The sequence below is a fragment of the Apis mellifera genome, linkage group LG7, assembly GCF_003254395.2.
Source record: "Apis mellifera strain DH4 linkage group LG7, Amel_HAv3.1, whole genome shotgun sequence".
NCBI classification, from domain to species: Eukaryota; Metazoa; Arthropoda; class Insecta; order Hymenoptera; family Apidae; genus Apis; species Apis mellifera.
Genome location: NC_037644.1, coordinates 13,792,672 through 13,819,949, shown reverse-complemented (window position 1 = coordinate 13,819,949; position 27,278 = coordinate 13,792,672). Strand labels below are relative to the sequence as shown.

Sequence of the window (27,278 nt, the reverse complement as noted above, 5' to 3'; positions counted from 1 at the left end):
CACTCGGCAAAAATTATTGGAGCTTGGTTGGGATGTTTTGCCACATCCACCATATAGTCCTGACCTTTCACCATCCAATTACTTTTTGTTCCGATCTTCACAAAACTCCTTGAATGGTAAAAATTTCAATAATGATGATATCAAATCGTACCTGATTCAGTTTTTCGCTAATAAAAACCACAAGTTTTATGAACGTGGGATTACGATGCTGCCTGAAAGATGGGAAAAAGTCATTGATCAAAATGGGCAACACATTACACATAAAATTATTTAGTTCCATGAAAAAATTGTCTTTTTCTAAAAAAAATCCGCAATTACTTACTTGCCAACCCAATATGTTTAAAAGGTGAAGCGTTATAAATTCAAGTTAATTACCTTCCCTTCCATAGTTCCTTGAAACGCTACGTTTGAAAATTACCACTCGTTATCCCAATGCATGGATACCAACCTTAGCTAGATTGGAAACTAGGTGTGATCGATCGAGTTTCTGGAAATCGAGTAGTAACGCGATCTTTTTTTTCCTTTTCACATCAAAGGTTACAAGAACCGGATTACGAGATGTACGAGAACGGGCCGTCGACGCCGGTGCCGCCCGGCCAGATGCAGCACCACCACCACCACCACCACCATCATCACAATCACCACCATCACCATCCTCAGGATCTACGCGTGGGCAGCAGGAACGGGGACCACCCCTCGTACCAGAACACCGCGTACACAGGAAGCGACGCGGAACCGGACGGGCCGACGTTGAGCAGCGCGCCGAGCAGCGCCTATTACAGCGACCTGAGCTCGAATTCGGCGAATCAACAGATGCCACCGGCGGCCGCGCCAGCCTCGGCAGCGAACACGAATCTCCACAATCTGAACCAGCAGGGGGGTGGTGGGGGCCTGGAAACGCCTCAGTATCGATTGGCGGCGATAAACGAGACCTCGGTACCCTCCGACTATATTTAGAGCCAAATTTCTTCGAAACAATTGGAGCGAGCCAACGAGTTTTCCTCGTATTTATCTCTCTATCCTTCTCGAGCTCGAGCGATCGAGAAGAAGAAGAAGAAGAAGAAGACTGAACGCGCTATGATGACAATCCCAACGACTCAGGACATTGCACGCGTTAAGAAGCAGATATCGAGCATTAGAGATTAGATTGCGAGGTTAGATTTGCCGGGGGGAAAGGGAATTCACTCGAAACGGTAGTGCCATAATAAATATCTTTGAGATTGGTTGATGGAAAGCGAGAATTGGAAAATTCTGTTGATAAAAAAAGGAGGGAAGGGGAATTTTATAATAAAGTTGGGGATGTTTGAAAATGTACGGGCACACAGGGTGCGAATATAGGCGTGAATATTGAACGAGATAAATCGGTGCTGAATCGTTGAATACAAGGATATCCTCCGTCAGGTTCGATCCTCGTTTATCTTCGATCCTCGTGCGACGGTGGAATTAATTCGTTTCACCCGATTCGGCAGGACTCGTTTAATCGACGCCGTCCTCGTGTCCTCTTAATTACCTTCCCCTCGGACAGCCTCGATTGTTCCTTCGACAGAACACGAACCGGCGGAGACGTTCCCCGCCCAACGGATTCTCCCCGCGTTTCACGTCTTTCGTTTGTATCTCTCACCCGCGCACCCACCTTGTCGCAATCGCCGCGCACACCTTCCAACAATCCCCTACTTTAAATCCCACGTGAATCTCTCCGATTTCAGTTCCACCGCAACGAAGTTTAAACAATTCGTCCATTCGTCGTAAATAAGGCATAAAGAAGAGGAGGAAAATTATGGATTCTCCAAAAATTCTAATTTATTGTATAACTGTTATTAGAAATTTTCGAACTTTCCTTGGTTAATTCTGATCAACTGTGGACCACGAAGTTTAAATAATTTGTCCATTCGTTGTAAATAAGGTATAAAAAAGAGGAGAAAAATTTTGATTCATTATGGACTCTCCAAAAATTCTAATCCATTATATAACTCTTACTATAAAATTTCGAACTCTCCTTAATTAACTCTGATCCACTGTGGACTCTCAAAAAATTCTTACAAATTTTCCAACTCTCCTTGGATAATTTTAATCCACTGTGGACTCTCCAAAAATTCTAATCCATTGTATAACTCTCACTATAAATTTTCAAACTCTCCTTGGAATAACTCTGATCCACTATGAACTCTCAAAAAATTCTCACAAATTTTCCAATTCTTTTTGAATAACTCTGATCTACTGTGGATTCTCAAAAAATTCTCACAAATTTTCAAACTTTCCTTGGATTACTCTGATCCACTGTGGATTCTCAAAAAATTCTTACAAATTTCCAAACTCTTCTTGGATTACTTTGATCCTCTATGGACTCTCCAAAAATTCTAATCCATTGTAATATAAATCTTACTATAAATTTTCGAACTCTCCTTGGGATAACTCTGATCCACTGTGGACTCTCCAAAAATTCTCACAAATTTTCCAACTCTCCTTAGATAACTCTGATCCACTGTAGACTCTCAAAAAATTCCTACAAATTTTCCAATTCTTCTTGAATAACTCTAATCCACTGTGGACTCTCAAAAAATTCTCATAAATTTTCCAATTCTTTTTGGATAATTTTGATCCATTATGACTCTCCAAAAATTCTAATCCATTGTATAACTGTTATTACAAATTTTCCAACTCTCCTTGGATAATTTTAATCAAAGAGTGGACTCTCAAAAAATTCTTACAAATTTTCCAACTCTCCTTGGATCCTCTATGGACTCTCAAAAAAATTGGAAAGAATTCTAGAAAAAGATCCGTCGCAACCATTATCACTAAATTTTCAAACATTACTCCCAACTTACTCCTTATTTAAAACACGGATCGTGGAGGAATAAATTTGAAAGGGAATGAAATTTTTCGGCCACTTTGGTTTAATCCCGAATAAATCGACGTAAATTACGCGCGTGGCCGTAAATTACCAGTTCGGCGCGACAAAGAATGGGCAAAACGCTTCGTCGAACGGTCGAAAAATCGTTGGCGGCTCTCCTCTTTAACGCACACACAGGAGGGGGAACGCGGATCCGCGCAACAACAGATGCAACGATGCAACTTGCAATAATTAATTGCGCCCCCGCGGTCACAATGGCGATAGGGGGGGAGAGAGAGAGAGAGAGAGGCGGTGGGGTGGCGCATTATTCCGCCACGGAAAAAAATCCCACGAACGAGGCGCGCTGTCCGATCGCTGGTTTCTTATCGTTCGGCCGTGTGTTACGCGAACGAAAACGGATATTATGGAATTCGTTTCGGTGGCCACGCTTAATTAAAGTTTCGCTTTCTTCCCCGACAAAAGGGGATCTTCTTCCGCATTTCGCGTTTCCAGAAGAAATTTATATTCTCGTTAATTGCGTGAATCAATTTTCTTTTTTCAGTTTAAAGCGTTTAAAGTATTTTTCAAAATAGTAAACTCCAATGCGAGAGAAAAAAAAGAACGAGTAAAAAGAAATCTCCGTCCAAAATGCAAAGTTTCCACCATCTCTCGGCGAGGAGAGTCTCGAAATTCTTCGAAGAAGCGTCATTTCGTAGTAAAAAAGAAAGAATTCGGCTTGTTGGCGAAATTTCTGGATCGACGTGGAACCCGGTCGAAGAGGAGAAGGTGGAGCGCGCACCATCTTCGCCCCTGCTACACGGGATATGTAAATTATACATGTAAATATAGCGAGGCAACCGAGGCCAGAAAGATCGAACGGCGAGATATTGAGATACGTGTTGGCGATCCGCACACTTTCGCCTCTTCCTTTCGTCGATTTTATGCGATCGAACGCTCCTGGTTAAAAGTCAGTCGGATATCTCTTCACTATTTAAACGCGTAAATTTATCCATGTATTAATCTGTTAACCGTGTAACTCCTTTCATTTTCCCCCGCACAGTTTGTAACAATTTTTAAAACACAGCTAACAGATTAGTAATTCAAATTTGTAAATTTGTTCCTTTCTATCTTAATTGTAAATCGTATGTAATTACGTATTTTCGTATATATTGGTATCGTTAAAATATAAGGTTCGTTTGCAAAATAAGCGTCAGCGTGTCACGTTGCAATCCTTAGGTTCGTTCGTGTAAGCGTCCGGTGACTTATGGACGGGAGTGTCTACGAAATACCTTTGTCGTCGCTCCGCCACCGAAAAATGTCCTTATCCCCGCGCACACCGCCAACCCGCTAATTCCTATGCATTTTTCGCATTACCGGTGAAATCGCGGCAGCGTTCCTCCAGCGCCCGAGGAACAGTTCCCACAATGGAAAAATGTTAAGTGGAATGAAACCCTTCCGCCCGGTTAAATTGTTCATCGACTGGTTTCAAAGTATCGCGTGTCGTTTCGTTTGAAAATTTATCCGACGTGGACGGACCGCGAGGAATTTCGATCGATGGATTTCGAGAGAGAGATTAACGCGAGCTGTAGGCAAGAATTTGTACGAATAGATTCCTATAAAATTTATTTTTGACACTTTGTACATGTTTTTGAGAGACTCGAGAAGAAAGTTGTAAGACAAGTCTAAAGGAATCGTTTTGAAAAGGATCGATTGAAAAGAGATATTAAAATTAGAATATTTTCTGTATAAATTCTTATTTATGAATGATATGTAAATTGTTTATCGTGTTTCCTTGTCTTGGAAAAGAATCTCGTGTCTTTCTATCGAGCCTCTCATTCACAAACGTGGAAGTTATACAATTTATGCAGTGTTCTATGAAGAAGAGAAAAAATTGTGATTAAACTCGTAAAGATTTCTTACCGATCGATTAAAGTCAAATGTATCGTTACGAAACGACAGGAAATACAACGGAAATACACGTGAGATAATTTAACGTGAAAATGTTGAGAGAATGGAGAGAGCGTGATCACATCAATGATATATTAAGATTTTGTTACATCAACGACAACGTTCCTGACAGAAACGCACGATTTCTATTTTTGTGATGTGATGTTTCTTGCCACTAATGTAATATAAATCTAGCCGATTTTAAAGATAATAATGTATAAAAACTCACTTTTAATGCGTGAAATTGTAAAGAGAGAAGAAAGTTTGCTTATATATTGTGTAATTAATGTTAATTATAGACATGAAACGGTGCTAAGAATGAATTGTCGTATTTGTAATTGGATATTTTGTAATTTATACATTGTTGTTCTTTGACGAGATTAGAAATGACGTTGAAATCGACGTTCGTTGTTATTCACACGTGCAAAAATATTGAGCGAGTGAACGCAAATAAAAAAAGATTTCCTCTATTTTTTGACAATTCTACAGTGCAACAAAGTATTAAATTTAGAACAACTATGAACACAAATTGTATATAACATTGTAAATTGTAAAGAAATTATTTTATTTTCATATATATATAATCGTGAAACGCTTGTGTACACGAATGGATATTCTGTGCGCAATTAAGTCAATTATTGTGACCAATTTTTAAAGGCATTGCACTTTTTGTATGTAAGAAAATGTACAGTGAATAAAGACAAATTTCATATCTATGAGCCTTATCGATTAATACGTTATTTTCTATTTTATTATGTCAATCGAATCAATTGTAAATAAAAATTATGAATTTTAGAATTTTTAAAAATAATACTAAATAAAATATATATTATTTTTGTGGAATGATTATAAGAAATTATCCTCCTTTTTCTTTCTTTAGAATCTCCTTATGAATATATTATATATAAAATGAACAAGAGATAATATTCAAGACCATAATATTGTAATAAAAATAATAGATGAAGAAATAGAATAAAAATATTGAAATTAACGCCATCTTCAGAGTGCCGCAAATGAAAAAAATAACAAGAAATAGAATAAGAATTGATTATACTGCGCCATCTCTTGTCCAAAATATCCAAAAAATCTTTTTAAAAGCAGTTAAGAGATGGCACGAGTTTTCAATTCTTATTTCATTTTATTCTATTTTTAAAGAAATGTCTTTGGTCTTCAAGAGATGGCGCTAACAGTTCTTATCTTATTTTGTTTTTATCTTATTTTAAAAAAATATCTTTTTTTATTTTAAAGAGATGACATTAGTTCTTAATCTATACTATTTTTATATTTTTTTTTATTTGCTTTTTTTGTCTATGTTGAGTTTCATTTGTGACACTATAGAGATGACGCTAATTTCACAATTTTTCTTTGTTCTATAATCTTACCTTTCTTTGTTCTATAATGTTTTTCTTATTTATATATCCTTTGTAAAATTTTTATCTTTCAAAAATATTTTTCTCTATTGAAGAATTTTATATATTTTTCTATAAATAAAATAAAATTTTATATATATACTTTTTTTTTGTAATTATATAAATATTTTTAAATATTTACAAATTCCCGCCGGATAATCCAGCGTAGGTGGCATTAGTACATTCAAATAGATAGAGTGGCGCGAGAAACATGTGTGGTCGAGCAGCTTGGTAAGTAATTTTATCGTATAATTTCAATAATTAATTCATATCAAATAACACAAAAATATCACGATCTTCTAATAATGTAGAAAATTTACCAATAATTTTACAGTTCTTTAAATCCAGATAGTTTATGTCGCGCTTGTGATTACAAGGATGCAACTGGCAAACGACGCACAACATCATGGACCAAAACTGACATCGAATATGTTCCATCTACTAATATCGGACCTAAAGATGCTCTTCCTTGCATTATTTCCGGCTTACACTTTGGCAAAGAGGACGAACAAGTTCTTTGTGCTATGATGTGGAGTATGATTCCCCCTTGGCACGAGGTCAGTATTTACAAACAAGATTAAATGACATTTCATGAATAGAGATACGCTCACGTGGTTATCAGTTTAATTTCGACAAGTTAATACAAAGAATATTTATTCAAATGTCAACGTATTTATTATGTTTTTTTTACAGTATAATATGATAATAATTGATAATTTAAAAAAAAAAATTTTTTTTAATTTTTAGGGAGATTACAGAAAACATAATTTATCAACGCATAACGCACGTCTAGAAAATATTAAAAATTCCAAATTATATGGAACACCACTTCGTAAAGGACAAAGATGCATTGTGCTTTGTGAAGGTTATTACGAATGGAAAGCTGGAAAAACCAAAAAAGAATCTAAACAACCATATTATATTTATGCTACTCAAGAGAAAGGAGTAAGAGCGGATGATTCTTCGACATGGAAAGATGAATGGTCTGAAGAAACTGGTTGGAAAGGATTTAAGCTTTTAAAGATGGCAGGAATTTTTAATATATTTAAAACTGGAGAAGTAAATTCAATGTATTAGGTTTATACGTAAAATATAAATGTACAACTATAGAAATAAATTATATTTTAGGGGAAAATAATATACAGTTGTACAATAATTACAACTGAATCAAATAGTATTCTGTCTTGGTTACATAATCGTGTACCCATTTTTTTAAACAAAGAACAAGATTCACAGGTAAGAAAATGAAGGTGTTGAATGCATATTGAAAAAAATTTCTTTTATTTTATTTATATTATATATTTCAATGTTTTTCAAGATAAATTAATATTACAATGGATTTATTTATTTATTTTTTTTTTTTGTTACAGATTTGGTTGAATGAAAAACTAACAATAGATGAAGTTGTTGACAAATTAAATAAATTAACATTATCAGATGGTGATTTAAATTGGCATACGGTCTCAACTCTTGTAAACAATGTATTATGTAAAAATGAAGATTGCAGAAAAGAGAAAAAGTCCATGTATGTATATAAATGTATATAAAACAGTACAATTAACTTTTCTCTATTCGAATTATGAACTTTTAATCCTGTGAAGTGACATGCTAGACTATTGATTTACTAATTCTATTATGTACAGTGAAGAGAAAAAAAGCAACTCTAGTAGTTTTATGGCTTCTTGGTTGAAGAAAGGGTCTGCAGAGTCAGCTAAGAGAAAAAGTACGGAAACTGAAAAAAATGATAATGTAATGTCAAAAATTGCAAAGGAAAAGTAATTTTATCCATAATTGCAATTAAGATCGCTTACAAAAGTATAAATTTTACTTTTTTTTTAATTGTAAATATCAGTGTTAGAATATTTATTTAAATTATATGTTTTCTTTTTATTTTTATATTTTATAAAATAATCATTTTTCTTTGTAATAATATTTATATTTTTTTTCATACATTGAATAGGAAAAAAAAAATCATAAAATAAGATTTTCTCTTTTTAATTTATAATTGTGAAATATAATGTGTAATTATTTATAATCAATATTTAATAAAATTAAAGCACAATTTTGTAAACATCACTACCAAGCATTTTGTTTTTTTATATTTTGAACACAAACATTAATAAAAAAAATAAAGCTTGCTTGCGAAATATTAATTTCAAGAATATTTAATCTTGATCTATTGAATTTAATACAATCTATTAAATCTTAATCTGTTGAATTTAATACAACATAATTTGTTTATAATAATGTAATAATTTATTTAAAATAATGTATTATAAAAGTATACAGTTCACTATGTGATAAATTAAATCTATTTCGTACATAAATATTTTCATAAGATATTTTCGAAAATATTTTTTAAAAATTTATTTCAGAAAACGAAATTCTATTTGGCGCTCATTAAAACGCATGCGTAGATTACTACAATATGGCGACGATCATTGCCCCGATTTCATTTAGTAGTAGTAACAAAGAAAAAGAGAGAAAAAGAGAGAGATAGAAAATCCAATTTTCTAAAGATGTCAGCACGATAGCTCTTATTTCGCGCTGGTAGCAGTGGAGGTGAAGGCGATCGGTGGTGGTTGAGTTCGCGAGTGGTGCAGTGTGTACGATAGAGAGCGAAGGTGTACCTACGTCTGAAGAGTTGTGCTGACACGTTTTCGTCTCCCGTGCGGCGGGGGCTGCCCTTCGCAAGAATCCGCGTCACGCATGGCACCGCTCCGTGCCTGAGACGCCTTTTTCTCGGAGACAGAGAGAGCAAGATCGTGCGCGGCCGGGGCCCAGCCTCTTCGCGTGCTTCGTCTCGTTTTGCCGTTTTCGAGCGCCGGAGAGACCGAGTCGCGAACGAGCCGACAGAATGACCAGCCAAGAGACGTGCGAGCAAGGGATTAGTAATGTAGAAACTGAATATCTTGAGATCAATTCGAAAGGAGCCTGGGCAATTCTCTATCAGGTAAAGATCGCCACTTCCTCTCCTTCTTCTTCCGTTTTTACGTCTTTTCTTCCGGTTTCCGCGAGAAACGCCAATCTATCCATGAATGTCAATCTTTTTAATAGCCAGTAATCTAAACTGCATCGTAAAATTGTTTTCCGCTAACACGGCCATTAATTGCCGATGATGCACAAGTTATGAAATCTTGTTCAATCTCGTTTAACGATGTTTATTTGCCAATTGAAAATCATATAGGTATCAACACGTTATCATCTGTAGTGAAATCTCACCGTACGCTTGTGAATTTTTAACGGTCTTTCGTGCTCGTGAATGAGAAACCTGTGTAGCACTATATATATCACATGTCTGTTATCAAGTTTTGATTTATTTATCTTATGGACCCATTCTTGATCGCATACAACTTCCTTCGTGATTTTCGTCATTCCGGAAATGTGCTCGATTAATTTAAGTTTTACGAATAAATTAGATTTATCGTACATCGATATAATTCAATACAATAACAAATCCAGGAATTTATTCTTTATTGCATACTCCCTAACATTCGTTTTTCTGCCGATATTTACAATGCATGAATTGTTCTCAATTCCCTGACCTATCTGTTTATTTTCTTGGAAAGTAGTTTTCACAGAAAGATTATTAAATATTGCATGAATTGTGCACAATTTTATTATCAAGGTCAAATATCTTGATTCAAAATATATATGCTATATATTTGATACTACTGTGATTTATATAAATGAAATAAAATTTTTTTTTTTAGAAATATTAAACATTATTTTTTCCCCTAGACAAATGAAAATTATTTTATGTTTTTCCTTTTATAAGATATCGTATAATTATAAATGAGAATATTACTTTTACAGCATATACGTAATGAATGCAGCAATTTTACATACACATGTAATGAATCAAAGAAGCCACAAAACAAAAATTTGAATCGTTACAGAGATGTTTTACCATATGATCATAGTAGAATTGTTCTTAAAAAAGGCCCATGTGATTATATCAATGCTAATCTCATACAGGTAGATATTGTATCAAGATATTTAATTTTAATAAAAAAAAAAAGATATAATAAAATTATTTTTATTACAGGTAGATCATGCCCGTAGACAATATATTCTTACACAAGGACCATTGGAAAATACTGCTGGCCATTTCTGGTTAATGATATGGGAGCAAAATTCTAAAGCTGTGTTAATGTTAAATAAAATAATCGAAAAGAATCATGTTAAGTGTTATCAGTATTGGCCTCTTGGCGAATCCGTGATTAATACAATGATATTTCCGGATGTTGGTATGAAAATAAAATATATCAGTAAAACAGAATCATCGGATTATACAACTAGAATATTAAAGTATGAAAATAAATTAAGAATTATAAATTATAAATATATTTTTATATATTCAATGTATTTGAAAAAATATATATAATTCATTATTTTACAGGTTAACCGATTTGGAAACAAAAGAAAGTAGAGAAATATTTCATTTTCACTATACCACTTGGCCAGATTTTGGCGTTCCACAAAGTCCTACAGCTTTTTTAAATTTTTTAACAGATGTTAGGCAATCAGGAACATTAGATCAAAATGTTGGCCCTCCTGTGGTACATTGTTCCGCAGGAATTGGAAGATCAGGAACATTTTGTTTAGTTGATACCTGCCTTGTTTTGGTAAGTATTATTTATATTAAAGAAAAAAATTTTAAAATTACAGAGAAGAGATTGCTTTTTTATTATAGATTGAAGAAAATGGATTGAATTCAGTGAATATTAGAGATATATTAATAGAAATGAGAAGATCTAGAATGGGTTTAATTCAAACACCAGATCAATTGAGATTTTCATATGCTGCTATCATTGAAGGAGCAAAACAATTGCCATCCAATAACGTGGTAACTAATACCAATTCACAGTGGTACAATGTTATTAGTTTTTCCTTTCTGAATTAACCTATTGTTTGTTGTATGTTCCATGTAAATATTTTATCTTTGTATAGCACATAATTGTCTATATATAATATAAATTAATTCTAATAATATTGTGCTACTGTGGTTGCATTGCAATTCCTAACTGTCACTAACTACTGTGATATTTACAGAATATTAATAATGAAATAGTGTCAAATCATTACGATGTGGTAAGTAATATTAGTAATTCTTCAAATGAAGAGGAAGATGAACCACCTCCTTTGCCACCTCCAAGAGGTGAATCCTTAACACGTAGCATGATGGCAGATTTAACTTCGAGCACAATATCAAGAAATGGTATGTGAATGATGAATTGAATGACTAAAGTAATTTTCAAAACGTAATTTTTCTTTTTTTTTTTTTTTTTTTTTTGATATCAGATGAATTAACTGGACCACCTGATAAACCATTGCCTAGAGAACCATCAATTCAAACAGAGACATCCATTACATCCAATCTACAAACTGGTGTAAACTCTACAGTAATCACAAACAATGTACATGAACAAAATTCTGACGGTGTCGTAGTGCCTAATGATAATACCAGTGACGGTGAAAATTCTATACAAACAATTAGTCCTCCGTCCAGTCCAGATATGTAAGTTATTCGAGAAAAAAAGAATGTATTTATTCATTTCTGAATATCTTTCTTTTATCTTTTAATATCTTATTTCATGTAAATAGGAAAAACGAAATACGTCATCGTAATAAAGAGAAGAAAGAACGCTTGGCAGCACAAGTACGAGAGATGAAACGTCGTCAAAAAGAGACTGAAGAATGGCAGAAGCTCAAGAGGTCATTATTTAAACCTCTTACAATAGGCATAGGCGCTGCAATTGTTGGTGGGGGTATTATAGCAATATGTGGCTATTTGTACATGCGTGGTTAGGATACAATTGTTTTTCTGTCACACATGTATATGGACAATCGAGATGTCAGTGATATTAGGTGATTCGCACATTCAAGAATAGTTACTTTCACCATGAAATATTTAAAAGCTCTATTGCACATGTCATTAATTGCCGTTTTGAAAAACTAATTAATCAGGGAGAAGCATTTAGTGTTATATAATTTGAAATAAGAAAAGACGCAATCGTTGTGAGACGTTGTATCAGTAAGGAATTATCAATTAATTAATTCAAACAAAATGAGAAACACATACACAGTTATCAAAGAAACGTTAAAGAGAAGTAACTTATTCTAATGAAGTGCATTTTATAAAAGACATTGTTGCACGATAAAGAAGTGAAAGGAAAGAAGAAAAAAAAGATCAGAAAGTTAACGATAAATGGAAACGAAAGAAAAGGGGAAAAAAAAAAACCTTCGATTTGTATTTTTATATTGTGATTCACTCAATGAGTATGTATAACATACTAGAAGGTATACATTCTTTGAAAAATCATTTCGTTAGGTTTTGAAAGCTGCATTTCACACTTAATAGATCTTTCCGTATTCGTGTTTCCGGTATTAGAAATGGAATAAGAAATATGTTGAGTTAGATTTTTACTTCGTGACTATTTTCTGCCTCAGATAGGAATAAAAAGAGTATCTTTTTAATTGTTTGATAACTCTAATCATTAAATGTGCTATGTCCTATGTCCTATGAATTAGGAAGGAAGAAAAAAAAACACGTGTAAAGATCTAAAACAAGCAAATGTATTCTTATTCGCATATTGTAATAATTGTAGATTCACGTAAAATAGATAGATTATACACAGAAATGGGTGCATGATGTTCCAATAAGTAAAAAAATTATCGATTATTTACTTTTTTTAAAAGTAATAATTAATATATAGAGGCAATCAAAAGTATTAATTTCCTCTTTTTTATTTCTTACAATTTTTAAATAAATCTAGATTTCTTTAATTTAATTAATTTTATTACGATCAATTTTAACAGATTAGAGTTTAAAGAAACGAATTTTCAATTATTAACCTTCTGTATAAATTAGACTCATTAATAGCAATTTATTCGCAGAGTATCAAAATTATTCGTTTAAAATTTATAAATACCCGATCATCTTGCTAAACTCTAATTATATCATAATAATCGTAGAGAAATATTAACGAACTTTGCAATTATAATATATTATGTAAATTGTTTTTTTTTTTTTTTTTTTTTTCTTTTTTTTTTTTTTATGAATAATTTACCCATTAAAGTAAAGTCCATTCATCTATAAAAATATTCATGACAAAAAGTGAAGTCATGTTAAAAATTAGCATAAACGATACCTGTGAAATATCATGATCCATTCTTACACAGTCAGTTCAATGTTTACTTAGAGTCGTCGATTTCGTTCTTCGAAATTATTATCTACCTGGGATTATTAAGCAAAGAGAAAAAGATCAACTTTTCTTGACTTTCTCTTTTTCTTGAAGAAACGCGTATCATTGAAGGTATTTCGTTCAACACGGCAAATTGTGCCTTCGAGTTATTGCGTGTAAAATCTTGGTAAAAAAAAAAATAATTCATTCGCAATTCGTCGAATGAAAAAAAATGTTCGTAATCGTTTGTAACACGAATCGATCGTTTTTTGTACTTGAGGTAGTCGAAGAAATTTTTTTCTTTTTTTTCTACTATAAAAAACACACGTCTGGTATACGAAGAATCGACAATTAATAAATTTCGGTGTGATATACCGAAATAATTAGCAGCGACGTAAGATTATACTTCGACTAACGAAACTTGCTACGGTGCTTATTCACGTATTTCGAATATTTTTTTTTTCTGTTTATCATTTCGTGTGATGAAACTATCGACTATACAGTGGGTGCCAAATAATGAGAAGCCAACAAAAAATTTTGTACATAGAAATATCCGATATTCTTATACGAATCAGTTTTCGATATCGATACGCTTAATATACGCAACAGTGTATAAGTTATCCAAATAATATCCGATTGATTTAATTTTAAAAATTAATTCGAAATAAAAAAGAAAAGAAAAATTAGTGTAAACGATTCTATCGGTTTAAATTAAAAAAAGATCGATACTCTCTTATTATCGAAACTCTAATATCAAAAACTGATTCGATCGGAATATATTTCGAAATAACGAAGCCGTATCATGGTTGCGTTAGTGAATTTTATTTATACACTTTTAACCCCTTATTGAAACGTTTCTCTCGCATTTTATTCATATCGAGTACTACTTGAATCTTAAAATATTCGAACTTTGATGATTTTACTTGAAAAAGAAAGAAAGAAAGAAAGAAGAAGAAAAAGAAGAAACAGGGGGTTAAAAGAAACAGCATCTTTCTAAAACACTCAATTCTAACACTGATTTGCTCAATGATTCAACCTTTTTAAAGTGCATTGAGCGTCGCGGAAAGACTGAGTACGTCTAATTGCTTCTAAGTGGAGAGAGGAAGTTTTTAAAAAAAAAAAAAATGAAAAAAAAAAAAAAGAAATGAAAACGAAGAAATGAGTACGAAACGTGTTTAGAAAAAAAAAAAAAAAAAAACTGTACTCTTAAAACTGAGCTTCTATATAAGTGGTTCTTCACGATCGTTCTTCAATCGCAGAAGAGTTATACAGGATCGTGTTCTGAGATTTAAAAAAAAAAAACAAAACAAAAACAAAAAAAAAAAAAGGGGAAAGAAGGTGAAACAAGAGACAAAGAGTATAAATTGATTGCTCGCGATTCATCCTCTTTCCCAAGAAAGAAAGCACGCGTGAACAAACGTATTTTGTACTTTTGTATTGCACGTCGGTAACCGTAAGAGATGTTTGGAATACGATCCCTGTGCGAAAAAGAAAAAAAAAAAATTATTTTCAAATACGCAATTTACATTCACCGTTTATGCGTTTTAAAAGCGTTCGTTAAAAAACGGATAAGATACATCGAACGTATAACATAGTCTTATATTGTCTGTAGAGATGTCATCATGTTCCATTTGAAGCAAATGTTAAAACGAAAAAAAGAAAGAAAAGAAAAAAAAGAAAACAAAAAAAAACATGTTCAAAGTTGAATACAGTATTCTGTCGTCGTCGGTATATAATAGTTCATTCATCATATGTGTGTATGCACCATATTGTAATATCTTGTTACCTGATTTTCGTCTTAGAGTATATTCGTACGTTTATATTAACGTTAGGGGGAGATGTGTGTAAACCCAGACGCGTTTTCTTTCTTCTCTTTTAACGATTATTTGAAACACGCTCGAAACACGGCATAGGCCTTCGTTAGGGTACGAGAATGGTGCGAGAACAGCTTTCTCGAAGCAAGGAGAACGGCACGTGTGTCAGCCTTTGTTTAAAACGATTACGATCGGACGTGAGATATGGTGTACAGTAGTGTTTCCTAGGGTAATGACAAATTTCAATATTTTTTTTTTTTTAGAAACACGGTGAGCATTGAAGATGAAAGTGATTCTTGTGATTAAAACTGTTTAAAGCTTCCAAGTGTTGGTCAAATGTATATAGTTTTGGAAGAATAATTTTTTGGACGTGGATTATGAAAAAGGTGTGAAAATAATAATAATTTTACTGTGTTTGGTTTTTAAATATTAAATTGCTTTCTGTAGATTTCTTTCCTAATTTTTTGTCCGATAAATATTGAAATATTCGAAATAATTAAAAAATGTTAATAACTCGAATTTCAATATACTTTAAACAAATGAAATTAAAGAAAACACGAGGAAGCTTGTAACAGTTAGAACCGACGAGTTGATCGAAAAATGAAATTCATTTGAAGATAATCCAATGTATTCATTAATCTCTTGCCTTAAAACGACTCGTCGCACGAATGTTACTTATCGCCAAATTTACTTCAAAATTATTAATATCTGTATATTCTTTCATTTTTCTTTTTTTTGACCGACTTCTCATTTCAAAAATGGCGATGAAATTACACGAGGCAAGAAATTAACGAAAAATTAACCGTGTTTCATTCGTTATCATCATCATCATCATCATCATCGTTGTACGTAAGATGATCGAAAAAGAAAAAAGCTAGGCTAACGTTCGTCTGATTCCCTTGTTCCCGTCAATCGTGGAAAGCTTATCGAAAAAAAGAAAAAATTCTCGAAGAGCGTGCGAGAGTGTGAGAGCGCGTGTGTGAGAGAGAGAGAGAGAAACAAGGAACGTATTCCCGAGAGAAACTAAAAATCCACGAAAGACACGGTGCTAATTAAAGTTCCAAAAAAAAAGAGAGGGAAAAGGAAAAAGAAACGGAGGAAGAAAGGGGGGGAAAAAAAGAAAAAGAAGGAAGTATTAACACGCCTTGGCGCGAATACTTCACGCGTGAGAGAGAGAGAGAGAGAGAGAGAGAGAGAGAGAGAGAGAGAGCGCGCATGAAACGTGAAATATGAAGGGAGAAAGATGAAATATTACGACCGACGGTCGTGAGATTTCACACGGACGTATTACATTTATCCTTACATTTCGCCTCTGGAAAGAAAGAAAATAATGAATAACGAGAGAGAAAGAGAGGGAAGAGTCAGAAAAATGTAGGAGATCTTCGAAAAAAAAAAAAACGCTATTTCATCGAGAAAAAGATATTGAGAATCGGATGATCGAATTCGAACGAAGAAGAAGAAGAATCTTAAAAAGAGACGAGAGAAAGAAAATATATAAAGAACGAAGGGGGGGAGGGGGAGTATTTCTCGTGAATTGCAAAAAATTTCAGTTTTTTCCTCCATCCAGTATACGTGATAATATATCTCTCCATCGTGTACACACAATAGACGTTAAATGTTTGTTACGACGCTAAAAAAAAAAAAAAGGAATCGCAGAAACATAGCCAAGTGCCTACAAACGAGTTACGAGAAAGGGAAGTTACGAAAAAGGAAGCTAATAAGCGAGAATACGATCGATAGCATTTGATATATTTAACGACTTGATAGTTGTTGCATATACCCCTCGCCTTTCTGGAAACAGCGCAGAGATATCGCGGCAAATGAAATTCCTTTACTGAATCCGACAATATGCATATACTTGAAACATTATTATTATTATTATTATATATATATATATATAGATATATATATATATATATATATATATACATAACATGTATGTACATTTAGAAATAGATAGACGTTCTAGTAAATCTATTGTCATTAACACGACTGTTGAACAATCGAGCCACGAGATTTTAAAGTTAATCTCGATAGAAGAGGTTATTAAATATTAAATTATTTATCTCCCTAGCAGTATTTAAGGAGGAAGAATTTTTTTTCCTTTTAATCCTTAGTATATTTGATTTTGGATCGCGCCCAGGGACTCGAAAGCTGTGTAATGTAACATCTCTGTATTTCATTTATAAATATATTTCTCAATAATATCAATACGAAATTTCGTGTAAATGATTCGTATATTCGTACGAATTTATGGAAAGAAATAATATTAATAATCCAGAAAATGTTAGAACAAATGGATGTGAGTCGAAATAATATTAATAACGAAATTTATATTTTAAATAAATAACAATTTATAGAATGTTACTTACTTAAAAGTATTTTTGTCAAGTTAGAGCATTGTTATAGCAAAATGTACGATATAAACTAATATACAATGACTGAAACGGAACACCAAGAGTCTCTTAAAATTGATTGATCAACGTATCCTGGTATACTAAGGATTAAGGAATTGAGTAGAAAGTTATATAGAATAGAAAAAGAATTTTTTTTATATTATATATATATATATATAAATATATATTTAGTGTTTATAATATAAAATCACCATCAATGTAATATTGAACGAGAGAAAGAGAGAAAAACTATCCTTGTAGCTCGGTCAAATTTGTTTAACAGTCAAATTATTATTTAAAACTAAGAAAATCAAATTGCGAGAAATGAAGCAAACGAACGAACGAACGAACGAACTAGAAAAAAAACGAGAATCAGGAATAAGAACGAATATTAAGGATTAAATAATATTAATTTATTCTCAAAAAAGAAAGAAAAAAAAAAAAGAAACGAAAAAACGGGCAATGGTAAAAAGTTACTTCTCCCTGAAGTCAAAGTGCATGTTTGCTCTATCGACTTCGATTAACTATGTTTACAATGTACCATGGTAGAAGATGTATCGAGACGTGGTGTTTCTAAGTGTAAAGTTAAGATAGAAAAAAAACACACGAGTGACAAGTGGAAAACGTAACACTTGGTTAGAATTAGAGAGGAAGGATAATAGAAGGGAAGGGTCGAAAAGAAGTGAAATGAAGAGAGAACGTATTATTGATTATACAAAAAAAGATGAAAAAGATTGTCAAACAATTTATCGTGATATTGGCCATTGGAAAGAGGAAAACGAAAAAAAAATATATATACATTTGAACGTCACTTCGCTTCTTTGCACGACCCGATTAGAGAACATTAAAGATCGGAAAAGAAAAAGAAAAAGAAAACAGTCGAGTTAGCATGAGAGAGAAAAAACGGCTTGCATGCAATAAAATGTTATTCATTCGCGACGAGAGAAAAGAGCAAAGGAACAAGAGCAGGAGAATATCGCGTATGCGCAGTGCCCTCGCATATTTCTTCTCTTTTTTTTTTTTTATTCCCAAATGTAGAAAAAGCTGAATAAGAACAACTCGTAGACGAGGTTCCCCCGATTTACATATATTAGATCGATCAATACAGGAAAGGATTTTTTCGTACTTTCCAACTTTTTTTTCATTCCACCGTACCCATATTTTAACTAACGCAACCAGATGCGACAGGTTTCAGGAATTATAAAAATTCGCGAAATAAGAAAGAAAGGTTAAAATATGTAAGATCGGTGTAATTATTGAAAATATTTCTCTGACGAGCGAATTTACTATAATAAACACTGAAGCCTGGCTCATCGGTTTCATTTAACATAACATAATCCCCCACTCGGGAAGATCGGTATGAGTGAATTCAAATTCTATCGATATGCCCATACACTAACAAGCCTAACTTTACTCTCTCGCGTTTCTAACAGACCTTGTTTATTACTAACCTGTTTGGCCTTGTGCTTGTTTTTATTTCTCGTACTTGTCTTCCCAGCAGCCACGAAATACCCTCATCTGGTGATTTCTTTCAGATCTAAAAGCGAAACTACTACCGAAACCAGCGAAACTGTACACGAGGAGGCCGAGCCCGAGAAATAAAATAAAATCTGCCTAAACAAAAAAAAAAAAATAAAAAAATAAATAAATAAATAAGTAAAAAAAAAATTAATAAAAATAAAAAGAAACTTAAGAAAAAAAAATCGCGTGACAAGATCGGATCCGATTAATAAAAAAAATTTGAAAATAAAGAATGTGAAAAGAGAGGGGGAAAAAAAAGAGAGAGAGAATATTCGTGTTTGAATTGATTTTTTTTTCTCTTTTTTTCTTTTTTTTTTTTTTTTTTTTTTGTTTTTAACATACGAATTTCGAACGAGCATACGAGACACGCACGGAAAAACGCCTTAAAGAAGATTATTTATTTGATACGAAAATGAATGACTTGACTGAAAGAAATAAATAGATTTGTTTGGTAAAACAGAAAAGTAAGCTTGATTCGACGTTTTCAACGCAGCGCAACACTTTTTGCGAGACACATTCCTTTTTCCTTTTTACAATAAATTACCGTTCTCTACTTCCTCGTGATTGATGAAATAAAAAGGAATCTACTTATCTGATATATCGATTGGAATTCTATCGGTTTCTCAACTTTCTTTATAGAATCATCGACTTATACTATTCTCATTTTTGGAATTGTATTATTGTCATCCTTGAATCATTCCTCGTTTCAAACCAAAAATATTTATCGTATTATTTAATGAAAAATAAGACGAATATTGAACGTAACTTTTATTATACTTTCTGTACTTTCTACATAATATTTTATCTTAATTTCCAATATCTCTTTTTAATGAAAGATAAACGCATAGATGAATCACGAGAAGTTCAAATTCGTTTCGAGTAATACGAAAGCTTCGCGGAAAACGGATTTCTTACTTAATTCTGTCGATGACACTCGTTAATTTCCCGTTCCAAGTAAAAAAAAAAAATCCAAATCTTGTCGAATTAATTTACGAGGACAAAAATATACGTAAATAATGTATCGTAACCCTCGAAATGAGTTTACCAAATGATTCGTTGCACAATTTCACGATAATCGTAATCACCTTCTGCGAACACGCAAAAGTGAATCGTGGCGAGATAAAGGGGGATCGTTAATCGAACAGTCAAACATTTTTCTCACGTAGCAGGTGTGCCAAACTGCGAGGCCACGAATCGACCGTGTTTGATCAAGATTGGCACGAGCAATTGCTCGTTGGTCCACGTATTCCGTACTCTTCTCGCCCGCGTTCGAAGGACTCGCGATAGAGAGAAAGAAAAGAAAAGAAAAGGAAAAATAGACGCGCACTTGAGGATGCAACGATGATATGTCAGATGATTTACCAGGTCAGTTATCACTTGCCACGAAACGTCATTGTACGATTAGCATGGGCCCGTTTGACGTCATTATTTCATATAAATGCTGCAAGGATGCATTGTCGGGGCGCAAACTTGTTACGGAGCTGTTTCGAGCTGATTTGGTGACTTTCTTTTTATTATACAAGAATTGATATTGTATTTTCTTTCTTTCTTTTATCTTTGTCGAATCGAGAGATCAAAGATTCCAGAAAAAGTGTTGTGAAGCTTAAGAAGAAGCTTAAGTAAAGATTGGAAGATCGACTTGGAGGGAAAGCTTCGACTTGTAAGACTTAAAATGGTAAGATTCACGAGAATACGTAAAAATACGGGAGAAAAATTTGACGAAAGGAAGTTGGAAAATAATTATCGAGATAAATATGTAAAAACTAGAGAAATTAAAATTCTATATTTTCTTCTTTCAGAAGTCGATCGTAGCTGTTCTCCATCTTCTGGCTCTTCTTCTTCTTCTTGGCTGCTGCGCCGCATTTCCGGTCAAACCGGAGGACGCCAGTCCACTCGATCCAATTTTTCTCCAAGATTCTCCAACTAATCTTGGAAGCAAAGTTGAAGATGATCCGTCTCCAGTCGCGTACGTAATAGTTCTCCTCGGCAAATTGGACGGATCGGGGAGAAAATTCGATGGGATCTCGATCGAGAAACGCGACGTGGAGGAGAACGAGGATCTCGAGCCGGCAGCTGGTACTTACGCTCTTCGGCCGTTGTTCGTCTATCGGCAACAAGTGGCGTACAGGCAACGACTCAGGAACAGCCGGCAGGGAAATGGTTTCTGAATTTCACGTTAATCGCTTTCGTCGTTCTTGTAACGTTGACAACTTGATGCGATGATGAAAAGGAAGCAGATTTGAAAATTAACGAGAAAGAACGGATATTTATGAATAATTATGAAAAGAAAAGGAAATGAATTTGGGAAAGAGAGATTTTCACAGAAAGGATTAATCGATCTTTGAAAAATAGAAATTTGAAAGATTTAAGATTTTCGAAGATGAACTTCGTATTATTATTATTACTATTATTTTATTATTATTATTACCAAGAAACTTGATGAAATTGATGAAGTAGATTGGTCTTTAAGAAGACTGAGTCAGTTAACTTGCTAATGAACAAGTATAAATAGAGGAATTGTTAATTGGATCGCAAACAACAAACGTGATCAACATCGTCTCTGATGAGTATCGTTCCTGCTCAGAAAATAGAAACGTTTGATATTTCTCTAATGATTTACGATCAGAGATGGGAAAATATAAAATTGTTTTGAGCTATCTTTTACAAGATAAAAATCTTAGTTTATAATATTAAGTATAAGATGGTGAATCTAATATCAAATTAAATCTTTAGCTTTAAAGAAAAAACTGCCCACCAAAGTAGACGTAATAAATAATATTAAGTTAAGTGCACTGTTTACAATATTATTAATATTTTTGTGATATAATTTTTTTTTTATATATTTCCTTAGTATTCAATCAAATATCTTGTAATGATACTCTAATACTCAATAAATTTCATTTTTCTTGTGTACTCATATTTATTATTAAACAAATTATATTATATTAACATTACATAAATGTTGCCAATCATTAATCATATTTTTAAAAAGAGGATATCATTTCCCAGGGAACACGGGAATCCTTATAAAATGATGAGAAGGTTCTCTCTCGTAGCTGGACCAATATCTTTTGTCGAAAGAGGGCTCCCTGTACCAAGAAGGATACAATCCACTCCTGTCTTCAGATTCGTCTGAAAATCTTGTATTCCGTTGCTCTCTGTCCTCTCCAACGTTTGTAGAATCTGTTTCTGCGGGGTCAAGCTCTTTCGAGGATTCCTCGTTCGAATTTTTATTCTCCAAAGTTTCGTCTTCCAGAATTTCACACTCGTTGTACTCACACTCGTCCGTGGTCGTCTCTTGAGGATCGTTGTCTCGTCTGATACGATTCCAAGGTTCCAGAACGGAGTTTTCCATTGATTCTTCAAATACCTTCGTCTCATTTCCAGCGTGTTCAATTCGTTCCAATTTCTCGTCAACAGATTTTGTAATGTCGATAATAGATACTGTTGAAGATACTGATTCCTTGCAACATGTTTCAGAAACTGACTCCTTCAAAGAGGATGACGGTTCTTCTTTTAAAATGAAACTTGAATCATTCTTTAAAATGCCATACATTGGATCGTTATTACTTCTCATGAGATGAGAAGAATTATAATTTGCTCCATTCAAATTAGAAATATCTGAAGATGCCATAGAAGAAATCTCTAAATTCCTGCATTCGTGTGGCTGAAGAATTTGCAACGAGATGACCAACATGGAGAAACGAATAAAGTATTCCATGTTCTTTAGTGATAAAATAATTTCTCGAAAAAAGATAATTATTGAAAATTATAAATCGATGTTTGAATTCATCAACAACGATACGAATTGGTCAAATAGCAATAAGAAACTAAGAAAGCAGAAAATAATATTCCTTCTTTTATAGTTTTAGCAGTAACCGCTAAAATGATCGCTAAACATCTCAATATTATTATTAACAACTTACTAACCGTGAAATTACTTGTTGATATAATATCCAAAATATTACGTTGAGTGAATAATATTGTGTCGAGTGAAATATATATACAGAGAGAAATTGTTAAATCATTTTCTTCCTTCTTGCATAACATTATCCTAATTTAATATAATTATTTAAATCGTATTTAATATTTCGTAGTGAAAAAAAAAAATTGGTTTTCGAAGAGATGGGATCCAGGAAGAAACTGGATGAGGAATTAAATTCAAAGCGACAGGTTCAAGGTCCAAAGTGATGATGTACCGCAACGTTGATACTCACGTCTGTTAGCAGGCCAACGATAATTCTTTCGTACCTAGTATAAAATACGAACGAACCGTTATTGTTAGTCAGAGTTGAAAAGACGTTGCTAAAGTTTTCATCAGAAGAAAATATATATATATAAGAAACGTTAAAAAAGATCCAGGAAGATTTCGTAATAACAATGAAGCAACATTACAAAGGGGTATATATATATTTATTCATAAATTGAAATATATGAACACTAATACATTGCACATAAATAGTGCAATATTGCGCAATATATCTTTAAGTGAATATTTCCATAACTGAAAAAAAATGTCTAATTATTTTATGTAAATTAAAACTGAAATTGAATAGTAATATAAAAAATTATTTTGATAAATCAGCATGAATAAAAAATAGAATATTGCGCAGTATATCTTTATTTCTGTTAATTATTCACAATTCTTTAAAATAATAAAAGTAAGCATTTTTATAGAATTTAATTTTTTCCCCTTTTTAATTTAATTTTGTTATTCGTTGCAGGTGATCATGTTGCAATTTGCTTTTTGCTTAATGTTAATCTTTCACGGAAAGGATTCGATAGGGAAACCTTTGACCCCTGACGACGTGGAAGGTTTGCTTCCACCGGATCCACGCGACAAGAACGAAACGTTAGCAGCCGTTGTCCAGGATCCGGTTGTCCAAGACGCCGTTCATCATACGGTCAGCAATGGATCCTTGAACGGATTGGTGATCAAAAAGCACGTTTTCATAATGCCGGCTACCAATCCCAATTTGGTTTGTAAAAGACAAGGAATATATTGCGATTTTAACTTGGATTTTTACGAATTTTGAAAATTAAATGTTTGGAAGGATTAAATATAACGGGTAGACAAAATATTTACGTTGGATATTAACGTTTAATTTTAAAGTTTGCCTTGCATTAATTATTTTGAAACACTTTTAGCCTTCACCTGAGGCATTTCAACGACAGATTTTAATTTGAGGAATATGAAATACGAATGTTCTGGAATCTTCTGATTTTAGTGCAGTTAATTTTATTTAAACAAATCGACTATTTAATTTTTCTATTAATATATAATTTGTATTATTTTAAATTTTTATTATACTAATTTTGTGTCATTTTTTTTTTATTACTATCATAAGATACTTTCCAAACGTGAACATCTTCTGGTCGTTCCTACCGAGAACTTGCAAGATGTAAAAAAGAATATTACCGAGGCCAAAGAAGCAGAGACACAAACTCAAGAATCTTTGCCAGAAAATGACGGATTCTTAGAGGACGATGAGAGTCAATACTTATTAGAGGTAAAAGGATAATAATTTAACGTGGACATTCCACGCAATTCCGTTATTTAGATAAATCTTCCACTTCTTTTTCCATTCTCGTTAAAATATCTATAATTTTCACGTTAATTCATCGAAAAGATATTTTACAATAATTTTATTTGGAAAAAAATTATTTTTCTTAAATATTTATCCATTAATTTTCACGATATATTTATTTCGCTTTCCTCGATTTCCAGGGAGACGAAAACGACGTGAAAGAGAGTAAAGATGCAAGCGTGAACCACCAATCGTCGAATGAGAAACGCAAAAGCGAGACCGAGTTCTTGAGAAACAAGCTTACACGGGAGATTTCGTTGGCCCAAGATTCTTCCTCGAAGAAAGTGGCCGTCCCTATTGTCGCGGTCATTGATCCCTCGAACGCTGAAAAGGGCCAAGTGAAAAGTCCGATCGTGGCCGTTTTGCCTCATCACGTGAAAAGTGACGGGTTGAACGGCCAAATTCAATTCCTGAAGGATAACGGGGAAAAGATTCGGGAACAGGCTCAAGATTACATCGATCAGAGCTCGTTGACGATTACTCCCAATTACTGGAAATTTTCGACGCCATCCGAGGTAAAATTAAAAAAAAAGTATGATAAAATAATTTGAGAATAATGAAGAAGAAAATGTACCAATAATATTTTGAAGATTAAAGAAAAAATAAGTTTCTAATAAAATCTCCTTTTTCAGATCGCTCCATCGCCGATATACAGCAACGATCCAGCAATGATTTCGTCTTACGCGGATCGAGGAGCTTCGAGTCCGAGCTCGGCCACGAACGAAATGTTTTTGACGCCGTTAATCATGTCATCGCAGTGGGGAATGCTCGCGCCATCTGTGCAGGGCGATCGAATTACGGATTACGCAGGAGAAACAGGTGACATGGACGTAGCTGAAGATATTATATTTAGACCTCTGTTTAGATACCGACAGGAAACGCAGCAGCGGTCTAAATACTATGACGAAAGCAATCGGCGATATAGTTACACACCGTATCGAAACTATGACAACTATTATCCGAGACGCTCTTTTTACAGACCTCAGTACAACGATTATTAACGGCGTGGATTGAGAAGAGAGAAAACTTGTGACTTGTGTTTGGAAATCCGTTGAGAGAGAAAAAGAAAAAAAAAAAAGAAGAAGAAATTCTGGTGTGCAAACATGCGTTTCATTGCGTGATTTCTTATACACGATTGTTATTCTGCTTCTGAATCGATGATAAATAAAATTTTTTTGCTTCGATGTAATATGTAACTAGATTCGATTATTGTAACTAGATTCTAAAGAGAGAGAAATTAATCGATGTATTTATTTCTCAAATGTGAATAAAAAATTTGGGGGAAAATGGGGGAAAACTATTAATAGAAATATCGTGAAACACCTTAGGAACGTAGGTAGGAATGATGACAAGGTCGTCAAGAAACGAAGGATTCAATGGCGGCATTGATTATTTTCGAGGAATTTACGTTAATCCATCACCATCTATGCTTAAACGATATTATAAATCTATCTTAAGATATAAATTTCTGTTTAATAATAGAACGAGCATACGCTTCGATAATTAATTACATGAAAGATAAACAAAATTGACATTAGTAGTCGATGCTGACATTTGACTTACATACACGTACATCTTTCTTGTGCACATTTTACGTTATGTATTTCTTAATAATAAGATTGATATTATTTCAAAGAAATTCAAAATACGATAAGCAATAATATTACAACGCAACATCGTAGTTCCAAGAATTTGCGTTCGAATTGTAAACAGCGTGAAAATTTAGTGCGAAGAAAAAAATATAATCAATTTTCGTAATCGCCAATTCTTTGAACAATTATCGAGTTCGGGTTTGTAGAAACGGATTAATTATATCATAATTATTTTGTGTAATAATTACACGTTCAACGAATATTCTAATTTTCTACGAATCAAAGTCTCAACAGTTAAACTCATCTTTTAATTAATGCAGCGCTAATGAGTGTCAGGCTAAATAGTTAGTCATGTATTTCTCCTTAATGTAATTATGATAACAATGCACATGTATTCCCATAAATTTGAATCTATTTAATTAACCTTGCAATATTTCTGAAAAATGTTATTTTCATTATATTCATTGCATGAAATATTAAAAAAAATATTATTCGTTTCCCTTGCATAAATAGAAAGAGGGAGAAAAAATCTGGAAGTTCCACTTGTGAGTAAATGTTTAACACGTATGAAACAATTTCTGACTGCATTGTGAAGAATGTTCGTGAAATTCTTCGTACTAATGCATAAAATAAATGGAGTTCCTTTAAAAAGAAGAATTCTCAAGGTGTGAAATAAGGGTTTATTTTTGGAATTTGCAAAATAACGTTGAAAAGGGTGGTTTTTCCGAGAATATGAATTATATTCTTTCGAAAATTCCAAAAATTCTCTTTTATCTGAATGAATGATGAAGAATCCAAAATTCTAATTACACCATCTGTCTTTTTTATCTCACGACTAGAAGAACTTTTCAAATTTGTTTACCTTCTCAAATAAAAGAAGCCAAAAAGGATTAAAAAGAAGGAAATCAAAACATAAAATTTGTACAACGATAAAAGAAACTTCGTCATTCAAGAATGCTATACAATATGTCATAGTCGAATGAAAAAAAAAAAA

General features: G+C 33.0%; 4 protein-coding genes across 7 annotated transcripts in view; all 4 read left to right on the top strand.

The window, feature by feature from the left end:
• LOC725408 (TSC22 domain family protein 1) overlaps positions 1-5,493 on the top strand; it is a 76,946-nt gene extending 71,453 nt beyond the window's left edge. For all 3 annotated transcript variants that reach the window (XM_016913039.2, XM_006569388.3, XM_016913041.2), the window contains exon 7: positions 537-5,493. In XM_016913039.2, the coding sequence (XP_016768528.2) occupies positions 537-957 (421 nt within the window). In that variant the 3' untranslated portion in view covers positions 958-5,493. The remainder of the gene's footprint in view (positions 1-536) is intronic.
• Positions 5,494-6,317: 824 nt separating this feature from the next.
• On the top strand, positions 6,318-12,920 carry LOC408900 (tyrosine-protein phosphatase non-receptor type 61F). The gene is made up of 14 exons (XM_006569403.3): positions 6,318-6,417; positions 6,521-6,743; positions 6,934-7,245; positions 7,315-7,422; positions 7,557-7,711; positions 7,830-7,940; positions 8,653-8,681; positions 10,001-10,164; positions 10,235-10,497; positions 10,589-10,814; positions 10,883-11,035; positions 11,242-11,407; positions 11,491-11,707; positions 11,794-12,920. Exons 1-14 carry the CDS (start codon positions 6,398-6,400, stop codon positions 11,996-11,998), a joined length of 2,352 nt encoding a protein of 783 aa, XP_006569466.2. The 5' UTR covers positions 6,318-6,397; the 3' UTR covers positions 11,999-12,920.
• A 7,041-nt stretch (positions 12,921-19,961) lies between these two features.
• LOC113218907 lies at positions 19,962-22,017 on the top strand. The gene is made up of 2 exons (XM_026441905.1): positions 19,962-20,779; positions 20,904-22,017. Exons 1-2 carry the CDS (start codon positions 20,777-20,779, stop codon positions 21,270-21,272), a joined length of 372 nt encoding a protein of 123 aa, XP_026297690.1. The 5' UTR covers positions 19,962-20,776; the 3' UTR covers positions 21,273-22,017.
• A 674-nt stretch (positions 22,018-22,691) lies between these two features.
• On the top strand, positions 22,692-25,881 carry LOC100578269. 2 transcript variants are annotated; one of them, XM_026441904.1, is made up of 7 exons: positions 22,692-22,816; positions 23,202-23,505; positions 23,829-24,083; positions 24,453-24,614; positions 24,833-25,207; positions 25,325-25,511; positions 25,672-25,881. In XM_026441904.1, the coding sequence occupies exons 2-7, from the start codon at positions 23,485-23,487 to the stop codon at positions 25,704-25,706; spliced, it is 1,035 nt and encodes a 344-aa protein (XP_026297689.1). In that variant the 5' UTR covers positions 22,692-22,816; positions 23,202-23,484; the 3' UTR covers positions 25,707-25,881. The 2 variants fall into 2 exon arrangements, with proteins under 2 accessions (XP_026297689.1, XP_016768624.2); XM_016913135.2 differs by having other exon boundaries at positions 25,325-25,881.
• Positions 25,882-27,278: the final 1,397 nt, after the last annotated feature.

Bases quoted from the DNA above. Each gene is read 5' to 3' on its own strand.
- LOC100578269 (XM_016913135.2), top strand. From the start codon at position 23,485: ATGAAGCAACATTACAAAGGG. The intron at 23,506-23,828 runs GTATATATATAT...TATTCGTTGCAG, and splicing joins TGAAGCAACATTACAAAGGG to GTGATCATGTTGCAATTTGC. The intron at 24,084-24,452 runs GTTTGTAAAAGA...TACTATCATAAG, and splicing joins CGGCTACCAATCCCAATTTG to ATACTTTCCAAACGTGAACA.
- LOC408900 (XM_006569403.3), top strand. From the start codon at position 6,398: ATGTGTGGTCGAGCAGCTTG. The intron at 8,682-10,000 runs GATAGAAAATCC...TATTACTTTTAC, and splicing joins AAAAGAGAGAAAAAGAGAGA to AGCATATACGTAATGAATGC. The intron at 11,708-11,793 runs GTAAGTTATTCG...TCATGTAAATAG, and splicing joins CCTCCGTCCAGTCCAGATAT to GAAAAACGAAATACGTCATC.